The 13,642-nt window shown below is 30.9% G+C and overlaps 2 protein-coding genes across 6 annotated transcripts in view; both read right to left on the bottom strand.

Annotated features, from left to right (window-relative positions):
* Positions 1-3,010, bottom strand: part of LOC106672471 (protein amnionless) — a 30,109-nt gene extending 27,099 nt beyond the window's left edge. The window contains exons 1-2 of the mRNA XM_014403931.2: positions 2,918-3,010; positions 2,602-2,862 (exon numbers count right to left, since the gene is read on the bottom strand). Coding sequence (XP_014259417.1) covers positions 2,602-2,862; positions 2,918-2,948 — 292 coding nt within the window. The 5' untranslated portion in view covers positions 2,949-3,010. The remainder of the gene's footprint in view (positions 1-2,601; positions 2,863-2,917) is intronic.
* Positions 3,011-5,299: 2,289 nt separating this feature from the next.
* Positions 5,300-13,642, bottom strand: part of LOC106672446 (excitatory amino acid transporter 2) — an 82,094-nt gene continuing 73,751 nt past the window's right edge. For 4 of the 5 annotated variants that reach the window (XM_024228247.1, XM_014403885.2, XM_014403887.2 and 1 more), the window contains exons 9-12: positions 12,655-12,846; positions 12,429-12,563; positions 12,193-12,289; positions 5,300-8,005 (exon numbers count right to left, since the gene is read on the bottom strand). In XM_024228247.1, coding sequence (XP_024084015.1) covers positions 7,901-8,005; positions 12,193-12,289; positions 12,429-12,563; positions 12,655-12,846 — 529 coding nt within the window. In that variant the 3' untranslated portion in view covers positions 5,300-7,900. Of the gene's footprint in view, positions 8,006-11,944; positions 12,037-12,192; positions 12,290-12,428; positions 12,564-12,654; positions 12,847-13,642 lie in introns of those variants that run through there. The other variant, XM_014403888.2, reaches the window with a different exon arrangement.

Below are 13,642 nucleotides of genomic sequence, written 5' to 3'. Positions count from 1 at the left end.
TTACATGGACGTTTCTTTTTAAAATTGTACTTAAGCACAAGAGGTAAATCACGAGTCTGATCATTTTTCACTTATCAAGAAAAACCTCTGCTATTCCATCATTCACCATAGATAAAACCACTTAGTAAAGGAAAATATTATTTAACTACAGGCTAGACAGAATTTTACACTTTCAACATTCACCTATTTAAAACCATTTTTTCTTCATTTGTGTAATGGAACGTCAGCAAATTCGAAGCGTAGAAATTAAAATATCATGACTGTTAACAAAGATTGACGTAAAGTCAATATTAAACAATGTGTCAATAAAATCAAAAAGGGGCAGATCAGTAACATCCTGATGTAAACTTTTGCATCAAACATTTTATATACCAAGGCCAATTGGTTTATTTAACTGTAGAAATTTTATGTATTTAGCAATTTAGTTCTTTTACACTAGCCTCTATTTAAAGGGTGTCTTAAAAATACAAAAAACATGTTATTTTAATTTAACACTAAAACAGTTTGCATTAAATTTACCATTTTATAGAACTGTACAGTACCGTTTGATTTTTAAAATTTTTTGAAATAATTACAAAAATAAAAAGGTTAATGAAAATATGGCTTCTGTCCCAGACTTCTCAATTTCTCACTAACTGGTTTTTCTGAATAACTAAAGGAAGGTACCCTGTCTTCCATTATGTGTCAACCATTGAATAATAATAGAAAAGTTAACAAAATCCAATGATTCACTCCTTCTTATAAAGTCATATGTTTACTACAGAACTCAAACAGTTAATTAGACAATAAATTATCTCCTCCCGGGCATGAGGGTAAACTGCGTCCACATACATAACACACCCATACACCTACACTGACACAAGTACATTTACATTATCTACACCTTAGGGCAACCGTCCCTAGGAAGGTTCTTGAGATGAACTAAAAATCTCACGTCCTGGGATTGGCGACCCAGTACGTACATAACTCCGCCACACCTAACACTAGGTGGCGTGAGGGCGGGGGAATTGTATGGTATCTGGGCCTCCGTCAGCATGCCCCCACAAACACACAGGCCGATGCACGCGGCCAAGGGCCTCGGAACCCGAATATATCAAACGCAAATTACCGTGCACAACACACCACACAAACAACACACAGTTCTCATGTAGAGGTGGCGATCTCCCGGTCTTCTTGAGTGTCCATGAACCCTGCACCTGTGAGGGTACAGGAGGAAAACTGGGTTACGGCACTCCCGGGCCGCGAGGTAGTACAGGGACCCGAACCCCGGAATAGCCACCGGGGAGGCTGTCCTATCACCTCGTGTATAATGTTGTGATGCCTAGTACTGCCAGCTGGCGACTGGATGGTTACCGTGCTGGGCGTCGCGGCGGGCCCTCTCGAGGCCACACAGGTTGTGGGGCGACTGGAGAATCACTCGAGCGGGCCGGGAGGTCGACTCCAAAGGCTGAGAACTGTACACACATATCACAATACAACTTTACAGACAAAACACAACAGCCGATTAACAATGAAAATGAACGAAAATAAACCAGGAGTAAAAGTGCCTACTCCGCTCAACCTGGGCCCAACCAGCCCAACAACAACACCCCCTCCTAATCCAACCCCCCATATTAACACCCTAACTCTCCCTCAATTCCCTACTACAAAAAATCCCACAACCCCTCCTCCCCAATCCCCCACACCTTACCATAATATTGATGAAGATGAAGGGTTCGTTCTCGTTTCTGGCAAAAGGAAGAGAACTACCACAAGCTCGCCGAAGGGCGCANAAAAAAAAAAAAAAAAAAAAAAAAAAAAAAAAAAAAAAAAAAAAAAAAAAAAAAAAAAATAAATAAATTATCATATGAGAAATGCATTAAAGTAGAGTCTCACAAGGTGCCATCAACAGCCCGTTACTTGTTATTGTATACATAAACGATACATAAATAGGAATTTTCATCTTTTTCAGTGTATATTTCATGCATAGGTGCCAAACCTTTGCAAAAACTTTTTTTAAGGTCTAAAAAGATAATATTTAGGATTCTTTAAAGATGTCCTTTGTGAGTCAGTATATTTAGTGTGTTGCCCAGTAGTGAGGAGTGAAGCCAAATTGGTCCTGAGAAAAGATTTCTTTTGCGTATGGTTTAAGCCTTGACTTCATGCACTTCTCGTAAAGCTTCCCTATAAAAGTAGACTAATCGGGTGATAGTTGTAGACCAATTTCTTGTATTTGCAGGACTTTGAGAATCAGTTCTGCATTTTCTATGTTAAATGAAAATAACCATTTCGCAAGCAATCATTGAGAATTTGGTTTATGAGATTAACTTTAATGGGTAGGTTTTTGAGGAAGAAGTTTTGTAGTTAATTTTCCTTTACATTGTTAGCGGTTTCCATATATGGGGTAGTTGTGATATGGATTGATTTAATGAAAATCAAAAAATCAAATGAGGAAAACAACTTTGTAAATTCCAGTTTCTATAGTACTTTTAGATAACAGGAAAGAAACAAATTTTTAATATGTGAAAATAATGCATAATTCAAATTGAATTTAATTATATCATTTTTAACTGTAAATATTCTATTATAAATATTTAAATTTTACAACGTGATTATTCTTACCTCCACCGCCACAAGAAGAATCTTTTGTTTCACTCGTAAATGTAATTTTTCCATTTTTTGGAAGGAGCAGGGCTCCATTGTCTGAGAGGAAGAGTGAGTGAATCTGTAATTCTTTCCCAAGTTGTACAGGCATTTTGTGTTTAAGTGGAAAAATAACATTGCTCGTACTGCATGGCAGTTTGTTCCCTTCCCAGTTGGCCGGATTGTCAAAATTTGTATTTGAAAGCCATGTCCTAGTTTTCCCAGCAGTGCAAGTAACCACTAAAAACTAATGTTGCTAAGAGTATATGCTTTTTTAATATACTTATTCAAATACCTAAAGTTAACACTGTTAGAATAAGTAGCATGTTTTAATAACTACTGATTACAACTGGGAGGCAGAACAGCAAGTCAGCCAGACCACATTGCCTGTTGATAACTACTAGATTAAAACTAGTAATTATTTGACGTTAATTTTAACTTCATTCTCCAATTTTCTTTATTAAAAAGTTTAAACTAGGATAGTCTAAATGACCATATCAGTGACAAGATCTCGATTCTGTGAACTGAAATTTATTTAAACCACACACAATCATTAAAGGGTCTTGTTAACCATTAGGTTTTTATCATTTTTATAATTTGACTGTCACCAAGAATGTGTTATAACATGGATTGTAAAGAAACACATAATTTTTCCTTATTGTAAATTTGATTTGTTAGCAATTTTGTTGCTTGTACATCTTCATATAATAGACTATCAGATGACCATTGGTGGCTTTATAATGACTGATTCTCAATCTGCCTAAAACACTTTCTTTACTTTTTTATAATAAAAGCTAAAATAATCACATACTGAAGCTTAAAATAAACGTGTGGTGATTAGTGACCGTTAATCGATATTTATTTAGAAATCGTGAGATGCGGTCTGGTGTGATGTAGGTTTCAGAAAAACATTTTCTTTGTCGTGCCAACGTTTCGATCTTTATTGAGATCATCTTCAGGGCCTGGGATTTACAAACATTGTTTACATATTACCATTACATTTTGGATGTGGAAAAGTGAATTTATACAATGCAAAATATATTTTATATATTCAATCAAAGTATTTCTACTCACTCAAAATGTTTTGTCTTCTGTGTAATTATGTCATTCGCGCACACAATTACACGCGCTTGTCACACAAGTGTCGTGTCGAGAGAGCCAGTATAAACGCAAAATAGCAAAATCTCACTGGCACTCTTGACACGACATGCAAGAATGACACAATTACACAGAAGACAAACACTTTGAGTGAGTAGAAATACTTTGTTTGAATATATAAAATATATTTTGCATTGTATAAATTCACTTTTCCACATCCAAAATGTAATTGTTATATGTAAACAATGTTTGTAAATCCCAGGCCCTGAAGATGATCTCAATAAAGATCGAAACGTTGGCACGATATAGAAAATGTTTTTCTGAAACCTACATCACACCAGACCGCATCTCACGATTTCTAAATAAATACTTAAAATAAACCTAATTAAACCAGAGGCAATCATATTTACCAAGAGCAGATCACTATTAACAAACACCATTTGAGAGCAGAGCATAATGAGAGATTTGTTAAATATTTGGCTTCTGAAAAACTAGACAATACATACAAATTTACATTTTTATGCCCAAATATAAAAAAAAAGGTAACAGGAGTTAAACGCACCCTGTATGAAGTGTTAATCTGTACTATTCAATTTTTCACTATTATGAGTGTGCTTCAGTAATATTGCACTGGTTCTCAAAACATTGTTCCAACTATGATGAAATTTCTGAATTAAAATCTGTGATTATTAATCTAGTAACAACTTCTTTAGCAACTGAATTTGCTAATTATATACAAGTTATGTCAGTTTACAGAGGACCGAGACACTTGTCCTATTGAATAAAATGTCCAAAGAAGTGAGGTTCTTGCATGAAATGGTTGTGACTATAAGATTGACACAAAGCATATAAAAAATTATTATTTATATCAATTTCATTATATGAATTATAAAATAATTGATTCATTTTTTTTTTTCAATTTTTCATTATTCCATTTTTTTAGCATTTCATCCATTATTATAATGAATTTTTAAAATTTTCAGTTTTAATTCATTTAAAAAACATTTTGATTCATCCTTTTGAATGATAGCATGATCCTGAGTTATTAATTGTATGTTTGTAAAGGAATTTTTTTTATATTTATATTACTCTTAAATGTTTCGTCACGGAATGTTATTCACTGTAAAAAAATCTTTTCCTATAATTGTTTGTTTGTTTATTTTTTTGTACAAAAATTTTGGGCATTTATGTACTTTGTATAATACATAAATATCAATAAACAGTCGTTGAAAAGGGAAAGAGGAGGGTTTTAAAAATGTCTATTTCTACAAATGACTTATATTGAATGGCTTGAAAATATATCTTTTTTTAATCTTCACATCTACAAAATATAATATTAACAATAATCTTTGAGGCTTTACAGATTTAAAAGAGAAAATGGACAATATCGCTTAAATTAATATATTATAAATTAAATGTAGGAAAGTATTTTTGACAAGAATAACAAAAAGAGAATTTTGTCAATTTTTACATTTCATGTGTTTTCAATGGGGCAGAGAGGACTACAAAGTTGTAACACAGTTAAAAATAATTTCTAGTAATATATTCTCATACAAAATTACATTTGCAAAGATCTTTCTTTTTTTTAATTACAATTTTTTTTCTGTAAAAATTGTTTTCATTTTGTTCTCACTTTTAAGACAATACAAATCATAAGGAATAGTGAATAAAAATATCTATTCCTTACACAAAAGGAAAAAATAATAATTCTCTATAATATCTAATTACAACTTACAGGCTATAATTTGATTCTTTGGTGATTTTACAACTACATCTGTAGGACTGAAAAATCATTACGTGCAGAATTATACTGAAGTTAATGTATTTATTTTTTTATTTTTTTTTAATCCATCCATCTTCACAAAACAAATTGACTATATGTATATTCCATTTTTTACAATTTTATAATCCATTTAATACGTACAATTTTTTTGTAAGAAGTTGAATGAATTTTATTATCACCACAATAAAGAAATAGTCATTATCTAAAATCTTCATAAATTTGATAAGATTCACATTTTTTTCCAATAATGAAATATAGTAACATCACAAGGAACATTTATAAAACATTGAATTATGCCCAGTTAATGTTAATAGTACTGTTAATATTAAACATTAAGTTTTCCCTCGATAATAAATAGTAATACTCAACTGTATAATTCAAAATAATTTTTTTTTCTTCCAACTCTTGATAAGTCTTTGTAAAATTGGTTAATACTTATCCACTAAAAAGGTGTATGCATGGAATTCAAAAGTTTACATGTATACCAATATATCTAAACTTGTTTTACAATACCATGGAGCACCAATTTAAATATTGTCTAATGGATCACCACATATTTTTCAATATATATAATTTTTTTAATTTATTATTTATACTTAAAGCCTAAATCAGTAAAAAAGTCATTTATTAATGCAGCCCAATCGTCAAATTTCTCTCTCTAATCTGTTTTTACTCTTTCCAAAATTAATAAATGCTTGTATACAAATCTAGGAATACGTTATACTTCTTAATTAACAAATTTTGCTTTCTCGCTAAATCTTTATATTGTTTATATCACAATTTACAAAACAGTATCCTTGCCTCTAACTTTGATAATAGGCCTACTCATAAAGGCAAAATTCCAAATCACAGTTATCTGGTCTAAAATTTACAAAACGAAAAATTTACACACTACAAATTATTTTTGTTTTTGAATTCTGATTTACAAAAGACAATAATTTTTATAGAAACAATTTCAAAAAGTCTATGAAGTTTGTAATGCAAGAGTTTTAAAAAAAATTGTTTAAACAAAGTCATTACTATTTCCAAATATTAATTCGCTGATACCAGACAACAATATCATACAACAATTCACTATTTACAATTTTTTACACATACCTAAAATACTAGATTTAGGTAATGAATAACTGTTCTGTTCGTTCAGGAAAAACTTAAAACAACAATCGTTAATGTACAATAAACAAAAAAAATTAAGGTTGTGAAAAATAATTATGATAGTATTTACATGTAAAACACTTGTAAGCACATGTATATTTTAACAAGAATCGATATGTGTATTTAATCAATTTTAAATTGCTGTTAAAATTCAAGCATAATTATATTTGAAAAATTCTAAGTGCAATTTATTATATTTTTTATTTCTGTTATTGCTTATGACAAAGTTCATCAGATGTACTCCTTTTGTTTTGTTTTACAATTTTAAAGAATTTTAGTAAGTGCATTTAAAATTGATTAGAAATTATTGGACCTCAAATTACTACATTAAGAACAGTTATTATTCTCCAAAATAGTGAGGTAGAAATGTTTTCCACAATTTTTTTTTTTTTTTTAACAATGATGTTCATAATATCAGCCAAAAAGGTATGAAGTTGCACAACCTTAATGATTTTTTTTTAATTTTACCAACCATGTATGCCTTTTAACCTACTAAATACTACTTACAATTTTGATATGTAAATTGTTACAGACACCAAAATTTAATATAATAATTTTTCGTATTTTTTCAAAGATCTGTCCAACATATATGTCAGACTATTGGTATCTGCGAATATAACCCTAACTACATTTTCTTTAGAGTTATTTTTTTTCTTACCTACTAAATAGATATAGATACTAAATAGTTCATATCTTTTCATTTTCTTTTCTTTTTTTGTAATAGGTTATTATGCCAACTACCATTAAGGTGTCACATATTAAGACTACACTAATAAAGTTATATTTTCCTTATCTCTAAAAAACACCAGGATTGAACCAGTATTGTTTACCTGAACATAATAGACACCTTAACAATTTTGGCTAATACAATCCCACCTCCAGTATTATTTATTAATGAATCACACTATAAAATACCATTTTAATTACTAATTGGGACTGAAAATTATCCACTTTATTTAAAATATAAGTCACAAATCTATATACAATTATAGCATATAAATACTTTTCCAATTTGACTAAGCTATAACAGAAATTTACAAGTTTTTCCTTTTTTCTTTTTTTTAAATAATTTTAATACGACAAAACTCAATTACCTCTGATAGTGCTCAATAACTTTTGTAATATTTTGTTACCAATGCAAATCGTTTATTAGCATGTGACATCGTCTGATGTTAAGCCTCTCAGTAACGGGCTTTGTTAAATACCGTCAATAGTATCAATGTTGAAAAAATTAAGTCCGCCTCAAATGTTGGTGCTCTGGTTTTCATTTGGAACGATATCAATGACACAAGTACCATTGCTCACGACGCCAGCGTTTCCGTTCACAACGGTTGTGGTTTCAGGTTCCTGTTAAAATTAATTTTTCATTACTACATTGACTAATTTCTAAGCAGTTTGAATATATGACTAATTAATTAAACTATCAAATCAGTTATTTTTCATATAAGGTTAGATTAAAGTGAAAGTTTTAGTGTGATTGTCAGACTTCTTTTGGCAGTCTGTGGGTTGATCCTTACCTGATCTTGAAGAGTTGATCTCGGCCTGACTATCATCGCTGGGGTGGTCTGTTTAAAAAAAGTTTCAGGATTTTGCCATCTTCAATGTGTCTGTGATTGGTAATTTGATATCACAGATCACAGACACACTGATCATGGCTAAATGCAGAAAATTATCTAACAGACAAACAGCGAAGGTAGGCAGAACAAGATAAAGATCAAATTTACTAATACAGGTAAACTTTACCACAAATTTTAAATACTTTTTTGTTGTTTGTTGTGATTTATTTATTTAATTTTTTTTATTATTTTTTTGTTTGTTAAAGTTGAAATTACTTAATTCAAAGGTGAAAAGGTTTATAATATGTAGGGGTTTTGCAAATAGACCAGCCATATTTTGTAAAAGGCAGATATTATTAGAATGATAAATATAAATGATATAAATATAATGATATAAATCTGGCCACCATTTATAAATGGTACGGAGTGGCATCCAATGGATGATGATGAATAAGGAGATTAGGATGTTGGGGCTTTGTGTTCCCCAAGCAGCCTTTTGGCTTATTGTACTTTCCTAGTTCCTTAGTTCTATGCAATCAACTTGAGACTTTTTTTAACAAGTACCAGTCCATTGAATCATTCCAACAGTTCCTTTCGCTGAGTTTATATATATATATATATATATATATANAATAATTGTAAGCATTTTGAATATATATATATAGAAAAAAAATAGTATTTTGCACTATCTATCTAATAAATAAGTTACTCTTGAATCCCCAAAGCTGTCAACGTTCTAATAACACATAAACAGAAGTGCAAACGGCAAATAGATAATAGCTGTAATCAATTCTTTGTATGAGGACATGTCCCACAGCTAGTATGGAGAAGTTATTGGGACTACTATAATCTCCTACACCATTGAGGAAAGCACCGAAAACCCAATTAACAATTAATGTTATTAAAGAATAACCTCCAACAAGGTTAAAACTGTGTTTTCTAAAATATCCAACTCTACTAACTTAAATGGAGAGAGCTTAATGAGAAATTCATGGGCCCCAGGGATGGTGTGAAAAAAAATTCCAAAAAAGAATGGACAAAAGGAAAGATCTCTCTGTTGAGAACAACACCATCTCCTGGTACACTGATGGTTCTAGAATGCAAGAAATGTTAAGTCCTGGACCCAAATACTCCAAACCCATGGAAAAGTACACAAGTATCTTCTAGGCTGAAGTGCATGCAATTGAGTGATGTTATCAGTTCAATTTGAACAAAGGACAACAAACAAAATCAAGAATATTGCTATCATGTTGGATAGCTAGGCATTCATCAGAGCAATAAGCTCAAGCATTAAGAGCTCAAAAATATTGATAAATTGCAAAACTAAATTCAACAAATTAAATATGCAAAATAAAATTACTCAAGATGAAAATTAGGCAATAGTGGAATTGCCTTTGGATAATCTAGAACCTTCTAGTGAGTTTTGGAAGAAAGAAGAACAGAATGCACCAAAGGAAGCAGAAAAACTATGAACAGGACTGAATGAGCATTCAAGGAAGGTTGGTAATCCACCACAGTACATGCAGATTCTGTAAGGATGCAAAAGACACCAATATATTGACTAACAAACTGCGGTGTTACACTTGCCGACAGGAGAAAAAAATTGAAAGATTGAGACATACTAGTCAAATTTCTTGATGAACTAGGACTCACTCGTATGCTGTATGTACAGAACGAGGTATACAATAGCTCTCAAACGGCAAAGGGTATTACACACCCTGAATATTACACATCTACATCAAGACAGCCATTTACCCTCCAACCTCCATAGTCACCCCACAAATAAACTAAAGACATCTCCACTTCCATTTGTCTATTATGTTCAATAACCTATCCCCAATTCTACTGTATGTCACGAACAAAGAGATACCAATTTCCATTTAAGTCAAATACTTAGTTGATAAGTGTTATATGTTCATAAAAAATATATAGGTATTATTATTTCATCACCTCCTAAATTATAATGCCTCCTGAATTAAAGTTGGGAGCGTGACAATCTCCAATTAATACAGGATTAGCATTAGTGTAGGTGACCTTACTTCCTACTTAATTTCATGATAACTCTTTAATTTTTTTATTATTTCGCTTTATTTTAACTTTACATATTTATGTGCGGTGTTTAGTGACCGTTAGTTAATAATTATTTGAAGATCGTGAGATGCAGTCTAGTGTGACGTAGATTTTAGACACATTTTCTTTATCGTGCCAACGTTTTAACCTTTATTGAGATCATATTCAGGGATCAAAGTGTTTGTTTTCCATGTAGATGTGTCATTCTTCTGTGTTGGGTTGAGAGTGTCAATCAGGTATTGATGCTTTATGTTTATATGAAGAACATATAAAGAAAATGTTTTTCTAAAACCTACGTCACACAGACCGCATCTCACGAACTTCAAATAATTTATGTATTTATTTATTTTTTATAATTCACTGTTTCCATATTAACAGTGCGGTGCTCATTTCCAATTTAACATTAAACTATCTAACCCCATCCATCTCCACGGAGTAAAGTTGGCAAAATTTTTGGTGTAAGTCAAGAAAGAAGAAGAAATCCCCAAACAAAACTTAAAAGACAACTTAACAGAAGACTTGAACAACTACGAAGACTTCTACGACCAATATCGACCATCAAGTTCCCTTTTCCTACAAGTTTCCTACAAGAAAGAAAAAAGAAAAAACAGGCTTTGTAAAATAATCTGAACAATTCAGTTCAAGTTGGTCAATTGTCTCGTTCTTAGTTGTCTCTTTGAGCTGTTGACTTTTTGACCCAAAAATTGATAGAAGTAGATTATCGTCTCATTTTTTACTTGGTCTAAATTCTGTTTCCCCCTCTCTATAGTTGTCTTAATCAACAGTGGCCTAGAGACCTCTTTGTCTCTTAATCCTTCACGCTGAGTGCCGGCATTGGGGGATCTCCGGGTGCAGTGCTGGTCTTATTGTTAGTGCAGTGAAATAACCTACTGTGATCACATTTGTAATATGTACTTATTATAATGCTATTGCTATAAATAAAAACTATAAAAACAAGATTTAGGAGATGCATTGTGCAAACATATTGCCACAAAAAAATTGCAAAATTAATTGTATCAAATGTTCTAAGGTAGAGATTGTGGTAACTAATTGGTTAGGGTGTCAGATTCTTGGCTCATTAACCCCGTAGTGGGTTCAATTCCCACTGTTGCTGCCAGAATTTTCTGACCCCCTCACTATCCTACCATAATTTCTTCATTCTCTTAGACTAACTGTAAAAATATGTATTTTACAAATATTTTGTTCTTCAATAAAGAAAGTATTGTGAGATTTCCTTCTGTGGTTAACGAGGTGATGAACCTGTTATTTGATTCTTACAATCATCCTGATCTATCAGAGACACTGTGAAGATGGAAAAATCCTGAAATATATCTTATATATATATATATATATATATATGAAATGCACACCCAGCAAGAACAGGCAGACCAAGATGATAAGTAAGGATCAAATTAAATAGAATTTTAAGATAAATTTTAAATGGAATTTTTTATTGATTTTTTAGGGTTGAGATCCAAAAATTTTTAAGAGAAAAACTTTATTTACTATATTATTAAAGTGTTAAAGAAATGAAAAATATAAAAAATATTAATACACTTTATTCGGACCATGGGCATTTTATAGTTAAAAACTGTCTGTTTGGAAGAAATTTAAAATTGAATAAATTTAACTGTTTATTAAAACTAAAATAAATATCAAATTCACTTAATAAAAACTTCTTTATTACTCTTCAGGACTAGTTCTACTTGCTTTCTTGGATAAAGGTGTCGTTTCATGAAAATCTTGTTCTGTCTGTATATTGTAGGATATTTTGTGAAAAACAATGAATTGATAGGAAAAATGTATCAACAAAAAATTAAATCAACATAAATTAAATAATTATTTAATTAAACAGTATTAAATTAAATAATAAAAAAAATAAATTAAGAAAAAAAAATGTGCTGTTACCTCGGCATAAGCTGTTAGTTCCTTTTTCGATAATTTTTGAATAACTGCACAAGCGTAGCAGTCTCCCAGCAGGTTGTTTGTAGTCCTCAACCGATCCCTAAACANTCTCTTTTGCCAAAAAAAAAAAAAAAAAAAAAAAAAAAAGGTTTTTTCCAAAAAAAAAAAAAAAAAAAAAATTTTTTTTTTTTTTTTTTTTTTTTTTTTTTTTTTTTTTGTAATAGACGTTTAATACTTACACAAACCAATCGACAGCAAACAAGAGAGATACATCATCAACTGGTGCATTAATTGTACTGCACAACATTAGTACAAGTACCAATGCTGCACTGGGAATAGTAGCCGATGACATACTTGCTACAGTACAGGAAATCCTTTAAAAAAATTTTGATTCAATCATTCATGTTGTAAAAACAGATAAAGTAAATGAAAATTGAAAGAAAACGCTAAAAAGTGGATTCTTACACAACAGTTATAAGCCTTCCTAAATCTAGGGGTATGTCATTCATCTGTGCAATGAAAATTATAGATGTTGTAATAAAAAGAGCAGTTCCATCCATGTTTATGGTTCCAATTGGTATTATAAATCTTGATATCCTCTTGTCAATATTCAGCTTTTCATCTAAAGTCCTTATTGTTATCGGCATTGCCGCTGACCTAAAGAGTTACAAAATGTCAATTACAATAATGATAAATTGAAAATTTGTTTTAAGTTAAAAGCGGCGAATATTGTTTTTGTATGGGTCTTGGTATTAACCTGACATCCAAAACCATACTAATGGAGTATCTAGGAAACCACTACATTCCAAACCTTAAGTGTAAGAAATATATATTTTATTTTCAGACAAAGCCTACCAAGAAATATAATACAAATATACAAATGCATAATATATAACTGTTCATGTATGTAAGAAATTGTACAATTTTACATATAGATATAGAGAAAATAAATAAAAACTTTATAAAGATGTGTAAAAAAATATTAAACATAGAATAGACTATATATAACTAGCTTTATAACCTGGCGTGGCCCAACAGGTAATTTGCACACCGATTCTATTAAGAACATCAAATTTCAATAGCCCTTTTCAGGGCCAATGATCCTAATGACCAAATTTCAGGTTAATCACCATGCAGGCTACAAAGAGAAATCTCACAATACAACATTGTTTGCCAAAAAAAAAAAAAAAAAAAAAAAAAAAGTGTTCTTTCCAAATAAGAATATCAACAAGAGATGTTTGTTAGAATAAAACCACCAAACTAATAGAGAGGTAATATTATCGTGCATACAAGGATGCAAAATGGAACAAGGAGTTGGAAAGTTATTAAAGACCAAATTTTGACCTAATGAGATCAACAGGTCCCATGCCATAAATTTTCTGAGCTGAAAATATGACAATATTACTCAGTGAGAACAAAAAAGAGGTACTAAAAGGTGCAATATATATACTGA

Source organism: Cimex lectularius, unplaced genomic scaffold (genome assembly GCF_000648675.2).
Source record: "Cimex lectularius strain Harlan isolate CLEC.00 unplaced genomic scaffold, Clec_2.1 scaffold167, whole genome shotgun sequence".
NCBI classification, from domain to species: Eukaryota; Metazoa; Arthropoda; class Insecta; order Hemiptera; family Cimicidae; genus Cimex; species Cimex lectularius.
The sequence above is the reverse complement of the archived record's forward strand: the minus strand, read 5'-3'. Positions and strand labels throughout refer to the sequence as shown.